General features: G+C 66.5%; 4 protein-coding genes across 7 annotated transcripts; 3 read left to right on the forward strand and 1 right to left on the reverse strand.

Moving 5' to 3' along the window:
- The first annotated feature begins 1 nt into the window (after position 1).
- NDOR1 (NADPH dependent diflavin oxidoreductase 1) lies at positions 2-7,913 on the forward strand. Of its 2 annotated transcripts, XM_090275051.1 has the most exons (14): positions 6-228; positions 534-611; positions 4,018-4,115; positions 4,948-5,046; positions 5,125-5,226; positions 5,324-5,533; positions 5,781-5,902; positions 5,985-6,205; positions 6,280-6,387; positions 6,515-6,629; positions 6,720-6,866; positions 6,954-7,072; positions 7,139-7,233; positions 7,320-7,913. In XM_090275051.1, the coding sequence occupies exons 1-14, from the start codon at positions 94-96 to the stop codon at positions 7,462-7,464; spliced, it is 1,794 nt and encodes a 597-aa protein (XP_090131177.1). In that variant the 5' UTR covers positions 6-93; the 3' UTR covers positions 7,465-7,913. The 2 variants fall into 2 exon arrangements, with proteins under 2 accessions (XP_090131178.1, XP_090131177.1); XM_090275052.1 differs by lacking the exons at positions 7,139-7,233; positions 7,320-7,913 and having other exon boundaries at positions 2-228; positions 6,986-7,072.
- RNF229 (ring finger protein 229) lies at positions 7,772-10,233 on the forward strand. The gene is made up of 2 exons (XM_090275296.1): positions 7,772-7,796; positions 8,502-10,233. The coding sequence occupies exons 1-2, from the start codon at positions 7,772-7,774 to the stop codon at positions 9,395-9,397; spliced, it is 921 nt and encodes a 306-aa protein (XP_090131422.1). The 3' UTR covers positions 9,398-10,233.
- A 551-nt stretch (positions 10,234-10,784) lies between these two features.
- RNF208 (ring finger protein 208) lies at positions 10,785-14,060 on the reverse strand. 2 transcript variants are annotated; one of them, XM_090275055.1, is made up of 2 exons: positions 13,431-14,060; positions 10,785-12,277 (listed from the first exon to the last, which is right to left on the reverse strand). In XM_090275055.1, exon 2 carries the CDS (start codon positions 11,743-11,745, stop codon positions 10,948-10,950), a length of 798 nt encoding a protein of 265 aa, XP_090131181.1. In that variant the 5' UTR covers positions 11,746-12,277; positions 13,431-14,060; the 3' UTR covers positions 10,785-10,947. The 2 variants fall into 2 exon arrangements, with proteins under 2 accessions (XP_090131181.1, XP_090131180.1); XM_090275054.1 differs by lacking the exon at positions 13,431-14,060 and adding an exon at positions 12,491-12,654.
- A 144-nt stretch (positions 14,061-14,204) lies between these two features.
- Positions 14,205-16,582, forward strand: CYSRT1 (cysteine rich tail 1). Of its 2 annotated transcripts, XM_090275059.1 has the most exons (3): positions 14,205-14,820; positions 15,504-15,592; positions 15,855-16,582. In XM_090275059.1, exon 3 carries the CDS (start codon positions 15,872-15,874, stop codon positions 16,313-16,315), a length of 444 nt encoding a protein of 147 aa, XP_090131185.1. In that variant the 5' UTR covers positions 14,205-14,820; positions 15,504-15,592; positions 15,855-15,871; the 3' UTR covers positions 16,316-16,582. The 2 variants fall into 2 exon arrangements, with proteins under 2 accessions (XP_090131185.1, XP_090131183.1); XM_090275057.1 differs by lacking the exon at positions 14,205-14,820 and having other exon boundaries at positions 15,490-15,592.
- Positions 16,583-17,410: the final 828 nt, after the last annotated feature.

The raw sequence follows: 17,410 nt of genomic DNA on the forward strand, positions 1-17,410 counted from the left end.
CCGGCCGACGCCGGAAATAGGAAGTCCGAGCCCGGCCCGGCCGCCGGGTCCCGTTCCTGGGCGCCGTGGTGTCCGGGGAGCACTCAGGCCCCAATGCCGAGGCCGCGGCTCCTGGTGCTCTTCGGCAGCCAGACAGGCACGGCCCAGGATGTGTCGGAGAGGCTGGGCCGCGAGGCCCGGCGCCGACGGCTCGAGTGCCGGGTGCAGGCGCTGGACTCCTACCCCGTGGTGAGGGCTCCCTGGACCTCGGTGGGGGACCGAGCATGCCTGGGACGCCGGCCCCCGGAGCCCTCGACCCCTGGGCGCCGCGTCTTGTTTGAGAGTGTACCCTTCCACTACGGAGGGCGGAGGGGTCGGGCACGCTTGGGCACAGCAGCTCACCTTAGCGTGTGGAGGAGGGGACGGGGGGGAGGCCGAGACAGAGAAGGGAGGCCCCTCGCCCTGACGCCCTGAGTGAGGGAGAGGGGCCCGGCCGCGCGGTGCATGCCTCGTCCTTGCAGCCTGCCATCTTATACCCGTGTCTTTTTGTTGAGGTGAATCTGATTAATGAGCCCCTGGTGATATTCGTTTGTGCGACTACAGGCCAAGGAGACCCGCCTGACAACATGAAGGTAGGGCTGACCTGAAGTGGCCGCTCGCGCTCCGGAGCTCAGACCCCAGCGCTTTCCTGGAGGGTCTGAGAAGCACAGTAAACACTTGCCCTTTTCCTGCGGTGCTGGGTAGCCATGGATTTGAGAGCATGTTTGTGGGTGGGGCCGGGGCATCTGGTTCTCCTGCCTCAGAAACGTCACAGGTCACCGTTTCAGCCTCCCGTGTTTTCCCAGAGCTAGGTACGAATTTGGTCTGGGTCTTATGTGTATTCCAGCGTTCTTTGACCTTGGGGAAGCATTCTTCAGTTCTTTGACCATCTTTTGGGCACACATTGTCTGTCAAGCACGACCTAGTGCTAGGAACCCAGTGCTGTGAAGCCAGGAGCCACATTTTTACCCTCATGCCTCCAACAACAACGTAGAAGCCACAGGTGTAACAGGCAGTCACTAGCCAAGAGACGTGTGCTGCTGCGGGGGGTGCCAGGGGGAGAGCCGGGTGTCGGGGGAGCAGTAAGACAGGGCGTCTAGGCCAACCCAGGGTCTCGGGCAGCTTTCCAGAAGGCGTGTAGGCCAAGCCCTGAAGGATAGGTGGGGGGAGCAGCCTGTGCAAAGGAGGAAGACAGCCCAGCCTCTGCGGGGAGTGGAAAGCAGTTTGGGAGGGCCGAGCGTGGCGGTGGGCTGGGGTCCGGGGGAGAAGAGGCAGGAAGCGAGACCCAGTCCGAGAAGCCTGGCTGCCACAGAGAGGCAGTTACATCACGTCCTAGCAGCAGCACTGCTTGTCCACAGGGGGGCGGGCTGTAGAAGGACAAGAGCAGCAGCAGGGGCGCATGGGGCGGGCAGGAGACTGAAAGCGGACACATCCCAGACTCGACAGGACCCGGAATCACACAGAACTCAAAGATGAGAAAGAAGGGGGATGAAGACAGGGATTCTGGCTCGGGAACCAGGATGGATGGTAGCTGCTCGCATAGAAATAGACCAGCGAGGGCCCTGTGCCTGGGAGTCACCCGGGTGGGAATGCGAGGTAGGTCTGGAGCTCCCCGTGCCTGGGAGTCACCCGGGTGGGAATGCGAGGTAGGTCTGGAGCTCCAGCGAGGATCCTGGGTGGGGGCCCATGTGGGAGAGGCCCAGACAGGAAGCCTGAGAAGGGAACTCCTCCCTGTCCCAGGAGAGGGGCCCCAGCAGCTAGAAGGGGGAAGGCACCACCTCCGTGCTCAAGGGCAGGGAGCTGACTCCGCCGGGAGGAAGGTCTCCAGCCTCAAAGCTGCACGGGGGTGAGATAAGGCCTGAGAGCCTTATCAGCGAAGGGACCGGCGACCTTGGGGGGAGAAGCTGGGGAACAGGGTCACAGGTGATTAACTGGGAGGGAGGGAATCCACAGGAAAGAACTCAAAAGGCTTCTGGCTGTGAATGGAGCTGAGGCGGTATTTATAAGACAGAAGAGACTCAGGCCAATTTCAGTGCTGGTGGTGAAGACTAAAGAATGGGGTCAACATGGGGATGACGTGGGAGACCCGGGGGTAGGGCCCCAGTGCACGGAGGGTCTCCACAAACGAGTGGGGGAGGAGTCCAACAGGGGGTGGCAGGTGGGCGTGGCAGGCACAGGGTGCAGACAGGGTTGAAGGCCGTGTGAGAGGCACAGTCTGTCTGGTGGCAAGGGCACTGTGGTGCGGAGGGGTGTGCCAGGACGAGGGTGGGCAAAGGGGAGCAGAGTGCAGAGCCGGGCCTCCCCCGGAGGTGGTCAGGAGGGGACCTGCCCAACCACAGCAGGGCCTGGAGGCCGAGGGACACAGGCCAGGGCACGGCTCCTGTGGCAGACCGGGCTCCATGGGCAGCTGCGTGCTGACAGGAAGACACCAGCCTTCTCGGGGCAGCCCTGAGAAAACCGCGGCCTGGTGTGCACTCCCAGGCCGCAGGCAGGAGAGACACTCCGGGGAGACACGTGACTACAGTGGACACCGGGCGGCCGGACGCCTGCCCCGTCTCCCGGCCACAGAACCCACCGGGAGACAGGCCCGACTCACTTTTCTGTCAGCTTCTTCAGTACAGACAGACCACCGAGAACCCGCAGACGCTGTGGGGACGGCCTCGTGAAAGACGGACCAGGGGGAGCAGGGGCAGGGCACTCGGGGTGCTGCCTGCAAAGGCACGGACCTCAGCCCCCAGGGACAGTGCTGGGGACCCACAAACGCACTTTGAAATGGTACCTGGAAAATTTGAAAATATGTAAAGTGGAGAAATTCTCCTGGGAAGTATAACAAAAAATAAGGAACAAGAAAGAAGATATTAAAATGCCAAGATCATCCCAGTAGTCTCACAAGGGGGAGGGGAGCAGGGAGGACGTTATCTGGGAAAGTAGCAAACTGTCCCAGACCGAAGGACAGATCTTCAGCCTGAGCGAGCCTGCCACGGGCCCGGGAAGGGCCCACCGGAAATGCGAAGGCCTCCCAGCCCACACCCGTCCTCCTGCGTCACAGCCACTGGGGACACAGCAGGGCTAAGGGGAACTCGGGCTGCGCAGTGGCTGCCCCTCTGAACCAGCTCACAGCAGAGCCTGGGGTTCCCAGAGTCGCAGTTTCTGCCGAGCTGCCCGCCAGCCACCAGTCTGTGTGGGGAGTACGAGGGCGTGGCAGGTCACGAGCCTTTCATCTTCCGGCAGTCTCGGGAGGCACCAGGGGACGTTCTCTACGGGCTTCCGGAAACCAAGGTCTCAGGAGGCAGGGCAGGCATGGTCCCGAGCACGGGCTGATGGCTTGTGCAGCAACGCCCTCGAGAAGGCCAGGGGGCCGCTCAAGGCCACGGGCAGAGCTGGGCCTCAACGGGGCCAGGGCCAGTCCCCGTGGTGGCCTCGGCTGGGCGAGGCGTGGAACGAGGGCGGTCCCGGTCAGCAGCTGGTGCTGGGAAGCTGCGCTCTAGAAGCACCTCCAGTGACCCGAGGGTCCTCAGCCAGCACACAGCCCCCTGATGGGGCAAGGGGTCCAGAGGAGGAAAGGATCTGCTGGGTCAGATGTGATGAGGACGGGGGGGGGCCCTAGGGACACGGGACTCCTGGTGTGAAGCGAGGAGAGCCTTCCAGGGTACCTGAGTCAGAGCAAGCGCTTCCTTCAGCCTGGGGCGGGGTGGGGGGTGGGGGTCAGTGCCCACCTGGCGAGGACCTAATCGTCCTTCGTACTCACCAGCCTGCGCCCACGGAGAAGCCCAGAGCCCTGTGCCCACAGCAGGAGTGGAGCCCACACTCTGTGGCGGTGGCTCTGGGAGAGCTTTTCCGTGATTTTCTGCCTCTCCCAAAGTTCTTGCCGTTGTGATAGAATACAAGGCAGTCCTGCTTTAATAGCAGCTCTTACGGGGCAGGAGAGCACGAGGCTCAGGACACGGTGGGGTCCTCGGGGCCTCAGCAGGGTGCTAACTCGGCTGCTTCTGGCCGCAGGGCTTCTGGAAGTTCATATTCCGGAAGAACCTGCCATTGACCTCCCTCTGCCAGATGGACTTTGCCGTCCTGGGCCTCGGGGACTCCTCTTACGCCAAGTGAGTAGGGGCAGGCCAGGCTGCTGGCCAGGGGGGCTTCTCGGGGCTGAGTGCACGGCGCCGTGGTGGAGGGACAGGTGACCCAGCTCCAGGGCTCCCACCAGATTGGGCCTGTGGCCCTGGCCACATGTCCTTGTCCCTCAGAAGCTCCCCAGCAGACGCCTTCCTTGGGCTCAAAGGGCGGGCAGTGTGCCAAGAGGGACCCAGCTCAGGACGCCCAGGAGACCTCCGGGGCAGGAGGCAATGTCTGATAGCAGCCGTTGTCATGTGTCCACGTGTGACTTGGGGTGACAAAGGCCCACCTGGCTCTCCCCTCAATTTTATGAAAAGCTTCGTGAGATATTTGGCTTATTTCAAACAGCACAGAGAACAGCGCAGTGGGAATGGGCCCCGGGGAACCACCCAAGGCCACCGTGTCCCTGGTGATACTTGTCGAGTCACGTGGCACTGGAGCCTTAGATGTCCAGCATGGGCTGAGGGGGGCTCCTGGGTGCCGCAGCCTCACGGCTGGACGTGGTGGGGGCAGGCCCCTACTCACTCTGGAGAAAAGGACAGAGGGCGGTGACAGAGTGACCCTCACCTCTGGGGTCTGTCCTGTGCCTGACACCAGCACGCATGTCCACGGGCAGCGGGAGCCTTTAGTACCGACAGCGTCCCCAGGGTGACACGTCCAGGAAGCTTCGGCCTGGATGGCCCGAGGAGACGTGGGGGAGCCCCTCCTCCAGGCGCCCGGGGTGGCCCCCCACACCAGTCTGCCCTGTGCCCTGCAGAACCAGCGGGGCTGCGTCCCCTGCCCTCCAGCCCGGGGGCCACAGTTTCCCTCCCTGCACAGGTTCAATTTTGTGGCCAAGAAGCTGCACCGCCGGCTGCTGCAACTCGGGGGCACCGCCCTGCTGCCTGCCTGCCTGGGCGACGAGCAGCACGAGCTGGGGTGAGTGTGGCGGGGGCGCCCCCACGGGCCCAGCCGCGGGCAGGGCCCCCCAGACCAGCGCCTGCGCCCTCTCTCCAGGCCCGACGCCGCCATCGACCGTTGGCTGCACGACCTATGGGAGAAGGTGCTGGGGCTGCACCCCGTGCCCCGTGACCTGGGCGTGATCCCCGCTGGAGTCCCGTGAGTGTGGCTTTGTTCAGTGCCCGCGGGTGCAGCAGGGTGGCCGGGGCCTCCCCAGGCCTGCAGCCGGTCTGACGGGCACGCGCCCTCTCCGCAGTTTGCCTTCCAAGTTCACCCTGCGGCTCCTTCAGGAGGCCCCCAGGGTGTGCTCTGCTGAACGGCACGTGGCCGGGACAGACCCTCCGAGTACCCCGTCGGAGCTGCAGCCCTTCCTGGCGCCCATGGTCACCAACCAGAGGGTCACGGGCTCCTCACACTTCCAGGACGTTCGTCTCATTGAGTTCGACATTGCAGGCTCTGGGATCAGGTGAGAAGCCTGAGACAGAAGCAGGCGGCTGGGTCGGTCCCAGGGACACAGGGAGGGCACGGCCATGGTGTGAGGGCAGGGGTCCTCCCCTGAAGCCAGGCAGGCGCTCAGCAGGGTGGAGCACGGGCCGGGCTGCAGGGGGACACCTGGGTCTACGGCCCCAGCCCGCGATGAAGCCTGGCTTCCATCCTCTGTGGTCCCCCGAGCCCCAGTGTTCTTCCACACCTGCCGTGGCTTTCCCGTCCAGCTTTGTGGCCGGCGACGTGGTGCTGATCCAGCCCGAGAACACGGGCAGACACGTCCAGCGCTTCTGCCAGCTGCTGGGCCTGGACCCCGACCAGCGCTTCACGCTGCAGCCTCGGGAACCAGGTGAGCCTCAGGCCCAGCCGCCGCCCTCACTCCCCGCCCCGCCCCCAGTCCCTGGCTCCCCACGGCCCTGCTACCGCCACAGATGTCTGCTGCCCCGCGCGGCTGCCCCAGCCCTGCTCCGTGCGGCACCTCGTGTCCCAGTTCCTGGACATCGCCAGCGTGCCGCGGCGCTCCTTCTTCGAGCTCCTGGCCAGCCTCTCCCCCCACGAGCTGGAGCGGGAGAAGCTGCTGGAGTTCAGCTCTGCCGCGGGCCAGGAGGCCCTGCACGAGTACTGCAGCCGGCCCCGCAGGACCACGCTGGAGGTGGGGACGGGACAGGCGGCGGGCGGCCCTGGGCCGGAGCCACAGGTGGCCCTCCTGACGCTGTGCCTGTGCAGGTGCTGTGTGACTTCCCCCACACGGCGGCGGCCATCCCCCCGGACTACCTGCTGGACCTCATCCCCCCGATCCGGCCACGTGCCTTCTCCATTGCTTCCTCTCTGCTGGTGAGGCTCCGCTGGGCGGGGGTGCAGGCCGGTGGCCATGCGGGCAGGTGCCCCCATCCCGCCCCGCAGGTTTCCCCATGAGGCTGCAGGCCCTCACGGCAGCAGACGCCGCCATCCCGTCCCCCAGGCTCGCCCCGAGAGGCTGCAGGTCCTCGTGGCTGTGGTGCAGTACCAGACCCGCCTCAAGGAGCCCCGCCGGGGCCTCTGCTCCTCCTGGCTGGCGTCTCTGGACCCTGGGCAAGGTGACCCCTACTCTCTGGAGGGTCGGGCTGGGACTGGGGTAGGGTCCTGGCCCTCCGAGCCTCTTCATGCCCACCTCCCTCCTGCAATAGGCCCTGTCCAGGTGCCCCTGTGGGTGCGGCGTGGGGGCCTGAGCTTTCCGCAGACACCAGACACACCTGTGATCATGGTGGGTCCCGGCACGGGCGTGGCCCCTTTCCGCGCAGCCATCCAGGAGCGAGTGGCCCAGGGTCAGAAGGGTGAGTGAGCAGGGTGCACAGAGGGTGGGGTCGGGCGGCCGGCTGGGCTGAGCGCAAGTCCAAGCTCAGGGCCCTGCACCTCCCCAGGGAACCTCTTGTTTTTTGGCTGCCGCCGGCAGGACCAGGACTTCTACTGGGAGGCTGAGTGGGCGGAGCTGGAGAAGAGGGGCTGCCTGACCCTGGTCACAGCCTTCTCTCGGGAGCAGGTGCGTCTGAAGGGGGCGGGGGAGGGGGGCCACTAAGGGCGCAGACTTACCCGGCCCGCCCTGCAGGAGCAGAAAGTGTACGTGCAGCACAGGCTCCGTGAGCGTGGGCCGCTGGTGTGGGACCTGCTGGACCGCCGGGGCGCCTACTTCTACCTGGCAGGGTGAGCTGGGGCGCGGGGCGGTGAGGGCTACGCCAGCCCTCCAGGCGTCCCGGCTGCACTGAGTCCCGTCCGGCCTATCCCTCCAGCAACGCCAAGTACATGCCGGCAGACGTGTCCGAAGCCCTGCTGACCATCTTCCAGGAGGAGGGTGGGCTCTCTGGCCCTGAGGCGGCCACCTACCTGGCCCGGCTGCAGCGCATGCTGCGCTTCCAGACTGAGACGTGGGCCTGACAAGCGGCCTGCCCCTGTCGGCCACGCCCGCTCAGGCTGCTGCCCCCAGGCAGGAGGACGCCTGGGGTCCACGCTCAGCCCCAACCCCACTGCCCGCCCTGGTCCCCAGCTCCAGCTGGCCTTTTGTCTCTGGCCCCAATCTGGGTCCTGCTCAGGGTGCTGACCGGGAAGGTACCGGCAGCCTGGTGGCATCAGGGAACTTCCCCCAAACACCAGCTTCCAGACAGTGTAGGAAGTGGGGCTGCAGTGTCCCGGGCAGGGCCAAGTGCCCCCTCTGCCCTAGGCTGATTTCCAGTCATCCTCTGCCATGTGTGTGCCGCACCAGCCACCAGGTGCCCCCAGGGCCCCCGGGGTTCAGGCTTAAAGGTCATGAGGCCCTGGCCAGCACGCACCTCACCTGGTTCCAGAAGCCTCAGCAATAAAGGCCAGCTCAGGGTGGCTGCTTCTGACCTGTCCTTCCTCGTGTCGTCCTGTTACCTCAGGTGGGGCTGGGCCCAAGGTTCCTAGGGATGGGGACAGCCTGCCCATGGCGGGGACGCACAGGCCATTGCTTAGCCACCTTGGCTGCTACACTTTGGTGTCTGGTTCGCGTGTTGTAAAGGCCAGCTGTGTGCCCACCTTGCGCGAGCCCTTCCCGGCTCTGACGGGGGTGGGGCAGCCTGGAAAGGACTCCAGAGAGGAAGGGTGTGGGGAGTCACCCGAGCAGGCTAGGAAGACCGTGCTCCAGCCCAGGGAGCAGGACCTAAGGCCAAGCAGGAAGGGGGTGTGGCCCAAGAGAAAGAAGTGGGAGGAGGGGCCGGGCTGTCCCCACCCTGGGACGGGCCTTCCCTGCCGGGGAGTTCCTGCTGGAGCGGTCGGGCCGGCTGGGCTGCCCCCACGGCGGTGGCCCGGGACACATCTGCCTAGGTCAGTCGCTGACCCGGGTCACTGGTGGCTGTAGCCAGGCTGGGGCGGACCCGGAGGGAACAGCGGGTGTGGGCCAGGAGCGGCGGAGCTGGCACGGGCGCTGAGGCCCCTGTGACGTGGACTTGCGTGAGGGGCGAGGAGCCCCGACGAGGTGGTGGCTGCTGCAAGGTCAGTGCCAGGCTCTGCCCGGCCCCAGAGGGCCACAGCCCCTCATCCCATTGCCGCCCTGGGGTCCCACTCCACCCAGCCTGATGCCTGCCTCGGGGCACCTACTCATGGCCCTGCAGACCTCAGCCCCAGGCTCCCCAGGCCACCTTCAGCCTACCTGGGCCCTGAGCACCTGGGCCCATTGGACCAAGTGCCAGCAGATGACAGTTTTGACAGCCAGGCCCTTGGGAACACCCAGGATGCCAGGACTCCAGACAGCCAGCCCCTGCTGGGGGCCACAGCTGCAGGCCCCCCCTGGGCCACACCCACAGTGGGGGAGGACGAGGAGGGGTGCCCCATCTGCACAGAGCCCTATGGGCCCGGGGAGCACCGCCTGGCCCTGCTGAACTGTGGCCACGGCCTGTGCTCCGGCTGCCTGCACCGGCTGCTGGGCACGGCCCCTAGCGCTGACCTGGGCCGGGCGTGCTGCCCACTGTGCCGCCAGAAGACGCCCGTGCTCGAGTGGGAGATCTGCCGGCTGCAGGAGGAGCTGCTGCAGGCCGAGGGGCCCACACGGCCGCCAAGCCCCGCGCCCCCTGCGCGCCTCAACCTGCGCCCTGGGCCCTGGGCCTCCCTGGAGCGCCACTATCAGCTGTGCTTCCTGGCGGCGCCTGTGGGTGGCCGGGGCTGCCTGCCCTTCCTGCCCTGCCCGCCCTGCCTGGGCACCTGGCTCTGGGCCCTGCGGGAACGGGGACCCTGCGCCCGTCGTGTGGCGCTGCTGGGGCTGCTGGCCCTGGAGCTGCTGGGGCTGCTGCTCCTCTTCACGCCGCTCATGCTGCTGGGGCTGCTCTTCGTGCTGCTGGGCCGCTCTGGGCCCTGAGCGGGGCCTGCTGCCTCTGCTCGCCACCACCAGCCTGGAGACTCGGACTGGCCGTGTCCTGAAGTCTTGGTGCGATGGGGTCCTACCCTGAGGGTTGCCTTGCCCTGAGGCCTGGTGACCAGGACCGAAATATCGACCCAAGACTGGGGCCCAGGGCCACCCAGGAGCCTCTGTCCAGCTGCTGACCCAGCCAGAGGCTCCAGACTGCCCTGCTGCCCAGGCAGGAACCAGCAGTGCCCAAGGGCAGTGCTGAGAGCTTTGTGGCCAAGGCCCCATGCATCCCTCGATGGGCAGGGACCACTGACACTGGCTCTCCACCCCGCCACTCCCCAGCTTGCCTGCAAGAGGCGCAGTGGGCGAGGGTGTGCACGGGGCTGGCAAGGAGTCAATGTCTTGGACAGGGTGCAGCCCTGGGCAGAGGCTGCAGGCCACTTCCCTCCTGCCTGTGTCCCAGATAAGGGCCAGCGTGTGTTCCTTGAAGGTCAGGGTGACTGAGGGGAGAGGCCCTCGCTGTGCAAACTCAGCCCACAAAGGGCCTCCTTCCCAGCCAGGTCACGACCCAAGGGGGCATTGAGAGTGGCTGGGGGCCCAGCACATGCTCCTGACAAACAAGGGCCCAGCCAGGCCTTGGAGCTGGAGTGCTGAGCTGAGGCCTCTGACGGCCTGTGCCTCTCGTCTCTGAGCCCGGGACCTTCACCTGAAGGACAGACGCTGTCACAACACCGCCCTGGCCTGTTGGTGACTTGCTGAGCACCGTGCCAGGCCCAGGAAATGGCTCTCAGTAAAAAGCAGCTGCTGCTGTGAGCACTGCCACTACGCAGCCGTCCTCACTGTCACCCTTTGTCCGTCCAGGTGGCCCTGCTCCCTTCCCCTGCCAAGCTTCCTTCTCCAAATCCAGGTCATCCAAGTGCCAGAGATGGGGCTCCTGGGCCCTTGTACCCTACTGCAGCCCTGGCCAGCCATGTCCTGACCCCGGCTCAGACTGGGCCAAAGTTCGTTCCCACACAGCCTCAGAGGGTCAGACGGTCACCAGGAGGCAGATGTACGGGGCTGCCCCCAGATGGCCACCCCCATGCCCAGTGACCAGTGCACACAAAACTGCCCAGCTGGGCCCCATTCTGCACACCTGCCCATACATCACTGCCTGCGCATGCAGGCAGCCGGCTCTGTACAGGCGTGTCAGTGTGTGCGTGCACGTGTGTACACACAGCCAGGACCTGCCATCCTGAGCGGCAGGCCCAGCCCGGCCCGGCCAGCAAGCAGAGCCAGGTGACGCCAATCATTGCCGGGCCTGCCATGGGCAGCCCCTCTGGGGCCACAGTCCTCGGTGCCCACCCGGGCTCAGGGTGCAGGCGACAGCAGCAGGCTTCAGTCCAGAGACAAGATGCAAACTTTGGCAGAGTTTTAATGGCGAAGTTGGTTGCAGCGACAATGCCACACAGGTGGGGGCCAGAAGCTGTGATGGGTGAGGGGTCAGAGGGGGACATGGCAGGGCCGGATCCCCGAAGCAGCAGTGCGAGGGCCGGTGGGCGGTGGCGGGCAGGCGGGCACTACATTATGGAGCAGGCTGACAGCGGGTTCCGCACGTGGCAGGTGCATGCGGCCCCACAGTACTGCTGGAAGGTCTGGTAGCAGCTGCCCTCGGGCTCACCTCCCCACTGACCGCCAGACGGGGCGGTCAGTGCCTCAGGCGGCAGGCGGCTCAAGATGGACGTGTTGACGGCCAGCGCAGCCAGGCCGTAATCAGTGAAGAGCACAGTCTCACGGCGGCAGGTGGGGCAGGAGATGAACTTGTACTTGGGGCAGGACTCATACAGGATCTGCAGGCACTGCTCGCACACGGAGTGCAGGCAGGACAGCACGCGGGGTCGCCGCTGGGTGGCATTGTACGTGTGCCCGCAGGTGGGGCACTCCAGCGGCTCCCCTGCAGCGGGCGACGCCACTGCAGGGGGCCCCGAGGCGGCAGGCCCAGGCCGCATCACGTACTGATTCACGATGACCTCGTCCACCGGGGCCGCGCGCGGGAAGCCCAGCTCTGCGCTGCCCTTGCGGGGTCGCCGTGGCAGCGGTGGTGTGCGCGGCGCCCCTTCCAAGGCAGGCATGTCCCCTCCGCATGCCTGGTTGACGATGATCTCCGTGTCTGAGGGCCAGGCGCGCTTGGGTGCCAGAGCTGGGGTGGGCCGGGGTGCAGGTGGGAAGCAGGGGGTGGCCGCCTGCAGCTCGGGGAACTTCTCAGGGTGCACGATCTTCATGGCCTCCATCTTGAGGATGACGTGGGGGCCCTTCAGGCAGGACATGAGGAGGCCCGGCCAGCCACTGCCCGCCTCGGGCCCAGGGTCAGCCGGCATTCGGCTGTCTCCAGTCAGACTGGGTGTTAAGGTGGGAGGGGGCGTTGGGTGGGGCCGGGGGGGAGGAGCGGGGGCAGCATCCTGGTCCCGCCAGGCCTGGTGGGGACCCTGGCCACCCTGAGCACTCTTGGGGGCCACCGGCAAGAACTGAGGGGGCAGAGCCCCTCCCAGTGGCCACACTGGCTTCTCTGGTCCAGTCCGAGGAGGAGGAGGAGGAAGGGGTGGGGGAGGTGGAGGGAGGCAGGGGCAGGGAGGTGTGGGTGGCTGCCCTGGGCTGGAGGTCTGGCCCAGGGGCTCACCCAGGGTCTCTGGCTGCTGAGGCTGGCGAGGGGGCTTTGGGGGTGCCCCCCCTGCAGCCGAGGTCAGCCGTCCCCTGGCTGGGACATCTGGGCAGGCAGGGGCTAGGTGAGCCCCATGGCTCCAGGGCAGGGTGCCCAGGGAAGGCAGCTAGCCTGAGCCCTGGCTGCAGGTGGACCCGGGCCGCGGGCTCGGCGGAGGCAGGAGCAGGGAAGAGGCCTGGATCAGGCCCGAGCTGCAGGTGAGAGAGAGCGTGAGGATAGCGCACGGGCCCACCCTCGCCCTCGTCCGGCACAAAAGACCGGGCGCCCGACCTCTGACCCTGACCCTCACTGGCCTCGGAACCCAGCCCCTTCCCCAGTTCCCGCCCCCAAGGCCCGACCCTTGCCGGGGTGGGGAGGAGCGGTGAGGGGACCCCGAGGCCGTTCCCCGCCCCGCCCGCGCTCACCTGCCCCAGCCTGGCGTCCCCGAGCCGCGCGCCGCTGCCGCAGAGGTTGTCTCAAAGGCAGGCCCTGATGCGGCGCCCGCGCCTTTGCCCAGCGGCTCCGGTGGCTGCGGCGGCTGCGGCGGCTCCGGCGGCGACCTGGGGCGATGGCGCGGCCGCGGCGACTCCTGGGGGCGAGGGGCGAGGGGCGCGGGCTGGGTGCGGCGCGGCGGCGGCAGGTGCGTGCGAAGCGTGGCGCGCTCTGCGGCGGAGGCGCGGGGACCGCAGTGCGCGCGGCGCCCGCCCGCGCCTGCAGCGCCACCCCCGTCTGGGGACCCGCGCGGGGTCCGCGGGGCGGGGCCAGCCTCTCGGCCGCCCCTCAATCCGCAGAGGGCTCGCCGCCCGCTCCCGGGGTCGCCCATCGCCCACGGACCCCGTGCGGGTGATGACTCCCGCGTCGCCCCTCCTCCAGTGCACCCCCCCCTCCACCCCGGTCCCCGCCTGGCTGACCCTGGCTCCTAGTCGACTCCTCCCACTCTCAATTCTGGAGGGGAGATCTTTTCCCAGTCCGAAGCCTGTCAGTGCCAGAGGGACGGGAGGGAAGTCAAGAGGGGGACCCTGGAAAGCTGGTTACCAGGGCTCCACCCTGGGACTGCCAGTGTGCCCCCTGGAGAGTCAGGGTCTCTGCTTGTCCCCCCACTCGCCCCCAGTGGGAATGCCTTGAGAGTTTCCCAGCTCACAGGTGCACCCAGGCTCATGCCCAGCGCTGTCCTGCTCAAGGAGGGCGAAGTGACCCTAAGAGGGTGAGCAGGCGAGGCAAGCAGGTACCAGAGTGGACGGAGGGCGGACAGGAGCTGGGAGAAGGCTCCCAGGACGGGTGGACAGATGGGTGGCATGAGGATATTTGGAAGGTCAGACAGACAGTGGACAGGCCAAGGTGGGGCAGCCCGCGGAGGACACGCACCTACTGAGGGTGGAGTGGCCCTTTCCTGCGCATCAGGTTAGCACGTGCGTGGCAGTCACAAGTGGAGTGCTGACCTGACCCCACTCAGCAGAGAAGCCCCACGCCTTTCTGCTTCCTCCGTGGCCTGGGCTTCCCTGTCCCGTGGGATGCACCCTCTGCCTGTGGCGAGCCCACAGGTGACAGAGGACAATGGTGGCAACGACAAGGCTGCAGGAGCCGCGAGCGCCGCCGTCCGCTGACCTGCCACGGCCACCACGAAGCCTGCTTGCCGGTTTGGGACCTGCACTGGCCTGCTCCGGACCCTGGGCGGGCCCAGCCCTTCAGGCCACAGCCCCCTCTCCCCTGTACAGGCTGGGCTGCCCGTAGTGCCCTCGTCCTGCGGGCATCGGAGCCCAGGGCGGGCGGCACTCCCGGTGGAGGAGCCCCCGTGGGCAAAACAGGCTGGAGGAGGATCCCTGGCCCGTGGAGCCTGGCTCTGTGCCCTGTGTGACCTCAGGTGAGTGTCTGGGCCTGTTTCCTGGTCACTCAGCAGGAGCAGGAGCGAGCGGCGCGCAGGTGAGCAGGTACCTGGTGCGAGGGGCAACGGGGGCCGCCTCTGCAGGAGACACTCGGGAGCCCAACCTCAGCCCCGGGCTCCGCCCCCGCCCCGAGACCCCGCCCCGTGCACGCCCCCGCTTCGTGCACGCCCCTGCGTGGAGCCCGCCGAAGTCCGCGCCTCGCGAGCTCGGCGGTTCAGAGCTGGCGCGGCCCGAGCCCGGTTCTGGACGGTGCGAGGCCGGCAGCCCCCGAGCCGGGTCTTTAAGGAAACCTTCGAGCGCGGAGGCTTCTGGGGAATAAAGTTCCCACAGGCTGCCTCGGGCTTGCTTCGCGCATGCGTTAGACCCGCCTCGCGGCGATGGGCGGAGTCTGCAGGAAAGGTGGGCGGGGCTTACTGCGCCTGCGCAGAGGGCCCCGTCGTCGGCCTTCAAACTTCAAGGCCCAGTTCCCGCCCCCAATCGATTACGGCGTTGCTAGAACTCGTGTCCCCACTGGTCCGACTGGACTCAAGCATGCCGCCCTGCTCACTCTGGCCTCTGAGCCACGTCTGATTGATCTCGCCCTTCCTGTGGGTTCCCCGGGGCACCAAGGACGGGGCGTGCCGGTCGGGCCGAACCCTACTGCACTGGGTCGCCCCAGGGGGAGCTCACGAGTGCCAGTGTTTACAAGTGTTTACATCTCTTGTCACCCACAAACACTGCCACCCTGTGTGGCAGGTGCTAAGCGCCACCTTACAGATGCCGGCGGGAGAGGGTCCGAGGGCCAAGGATGCGGAGGCTGGAGGGGAGACGGCTGAGGGAGCCCGCGAAGCAGCGGTTTCAGAAATGAGCTAGAAATGGCACTCGTGTACGAAGTGCGTGTCGCCAGTTGTAAGATAAGTAAGTTTTATCAGCAAGTGTATGTAAACTTTTTAGCCGTTAAAAGAAAACCAAAAAGGTCCTGGGTGGTGTGGCTCAGTGACTTGGGCGTCCACTTCCAAACTGAAAGGTCGCCGGTTCGATTCCCAGTGAGGGCACCTGCCTGGGTCGCGGGCCAGGTCCCTGGTTGGAGGCGTGCGAGAGGCAACCAATCTGTGTTTCTTCCCCTCCCTTCCCCTCTCTCTAAAAATACATAAATAAAATCTTTAAAAAAATAAATTTTAAATAAAGGCAACCCTCTGAGCAGTCTGCGCTCTTAAACATCTCCGTCCCTGTCCCCTGGGCAGAAGCTGTGGTCGCAGGGAGGACCTCCGCCCTTTGCCACGAGGGAGGGGTTCTGAGGTGTGTGCGCGATGGCTGGAGTCCCCAGACAACCTGTGGCCCGGATCTGAGGGCCTGACCCCAGGTTCCCTCCTGCCCTCCTTCCAGCGCCTAGGACATGCCTGGCATGTGTCGAGACTGAGTCACCCAGGCTGACAGTGCCCCTCAGAGCCCGGGCCATGGCCACCGCCCACCCGAGGAGGAAGGGTGGGTGGCCGCTGTGCGGGAGGAGCTGGAGCGTCCGGGGATCTCAGGAACCCCGATTTTGAGTCCCGCCCATGGCCCCACCCCACCCCAGGAGGGAAAAGGCGGCTGCCGGGCGCTCAGCTCACAGGCACTGCGACTTGGCCTAGAGGACGAGAGGAGAGACTGCCGTTGCCACTTCAGGTGGGTCCTGGGCCCTCCCTGCACTGGGGCTCACTGGTGGGACCCGCTCAGCTGCGTCTGTAGACTCCCCTACCCCTTCCCAGCTACTTCCAGGGCACTGCCACTGGGGGAAACACGAGACACCCAGGAGGCGGCTGGGACACTGGCCCTTGCACCAGGCCCCCCCCAAGGCACACACGCCGGCTCTGGCAGCTCCACAGCCTGGCTCTTCCTCGGGCTGCAGCCATTCCCCTCCATGGAGCCAACAGTCTCCTCTGCCCAGCCCCGCTAGGTCTGGCCATGGATCCCCACGAGATGGTCGTCAAGAACCCATACGCCCACATCAGCATCCCCCGGGCTCACCTGAGGCCTGACCTGGAGCAGCAGCTGGACACAGCCCCCTCCTCCTCGGAGCTGCAGCCTCTGCCTGTGGGTCCCTGCACCCTGGAGCCCACCCGCCTCCTGCAGCCCATCGGGGAGGCTCCAGGGCCCAAGGGGGCCAAGGGAGCCAAGGGGGCCAAGGGGGCCAAGGGGGCTGCCCTTGTCCAGGGCCAGCACGCCTGGCAGCAGCCTGGCAACCCCTACTGCAGTGGGCGGCGCCCCGCAGGACTGACCTACACCGGCCTGCCACCCATTGGGCGCGGGGATGACATCGCCCACCACTGCTGCTGCTGCCCCTGCTGCTCCTGCTGCCACTGCCCTCGGTTCTGCCGCTGCCACAGCTGCTGCTGCGTTGTCTCCTAGTCCAGCCCCCGCTGGGCTGGGGGCCTGCCTGGACGCCCCTGCATAGCAGGCCCCAGGACTCTGTTCAGGCAGCCACAGTAGTGTGTGGACTTTGGGGCAGCTGCTGGGCCAGTCCTGGGTATCAACCACCTCACCCTAGACAGGGACACCTATGTGCCACGACAGCCAGCAGCCCAGCTCAGATGCTGGCCATGGTGGCCACCCAAGGACACCCTTGACCTCCTCCCTCCAGGCCCAGGGCCTATGAAATAAAAGAGAGAGAGCTTTCTTCAGGTGGCTCCTATCAGGAGGGGACCTGGGCTGGGTGACACTACAGGCCCACAGCCTCTGTGGGACATTTAGGGGCCGGGTAGCCACTATGTTGCGATTCTCAGGTCTTCCCAGAGGCTTGTTGGGCGGGGCGTTGGGGGTGGTACAGGGGGCAGGGTGTGTCCCCTGCCCTGCCTGGGTTCCAGCTGGGAGACACGTCAGTCTGTGGGTCCGACAGCAGGATGCTGTGCATGGAACCTGGGGGATGGAGCCCCCAGAAAGGCCTCCCGGAGCAGGATCAGGTTGGAAGGAGGGTGGTGGGTGGGACTGGTGTCAGCAGGTTTCTGGGAGTGGGAGCCCAGGCAGCCAGGACCGAGCCCTGCTCACCACTGTGGGCCGCCGCCCTGGCTCCGCTGAGAGGTCCCTCTGGCTTCCCACGAAGCAGCCAGTTCCTGAGCATCTGCTGTGTGGTGCCAAGTCACGTTGTCCAGCCCAGTCCAGCTTCCAGGGCCTGGGCTTCCTGGAGGAGGTGGGCGGCAGAGGCTCTGGGCGGGGGAGGCCCCTGGAGCACCTGTCCCTCACCCATGTGCAGCATGGCATGCCTGCTCCGGGGACATGTGAGAAGCTCAGCCACTCAGCACGGCGTTGCCTCACTGCTGGGGTGAGGCCAGGATGCCGGGGCGAGGAGTCAGCAGAGGCCAGTGCGGGGTACACTGGCGTTTCCGGGGCTGGGCAGAGACAGCCGGAGGAGGAGGAAGTAGAGCTGGCCTCGCAGGACAGACGGGTCCTGCTGCTGGCCCTCCCCTGACCCACGGTGACTGGCCACATGGCAGGCCTGGTATTGGG

This window comes from Furipterus horrens, unplaced genomic scaffold (assembly GCF_987537825.1).
Source record: "Furipterus horrens unplaced genomic scaffold, mFurHor1.1.pri manual_scaffold_4, whole genome shotgun sequence".
Lineage (NCBI taxonomy): Eukaryota > Metazoa > Chordata > Mammalia > Chiroptera > Furipteridae > Furipterus > Furipterus horrens.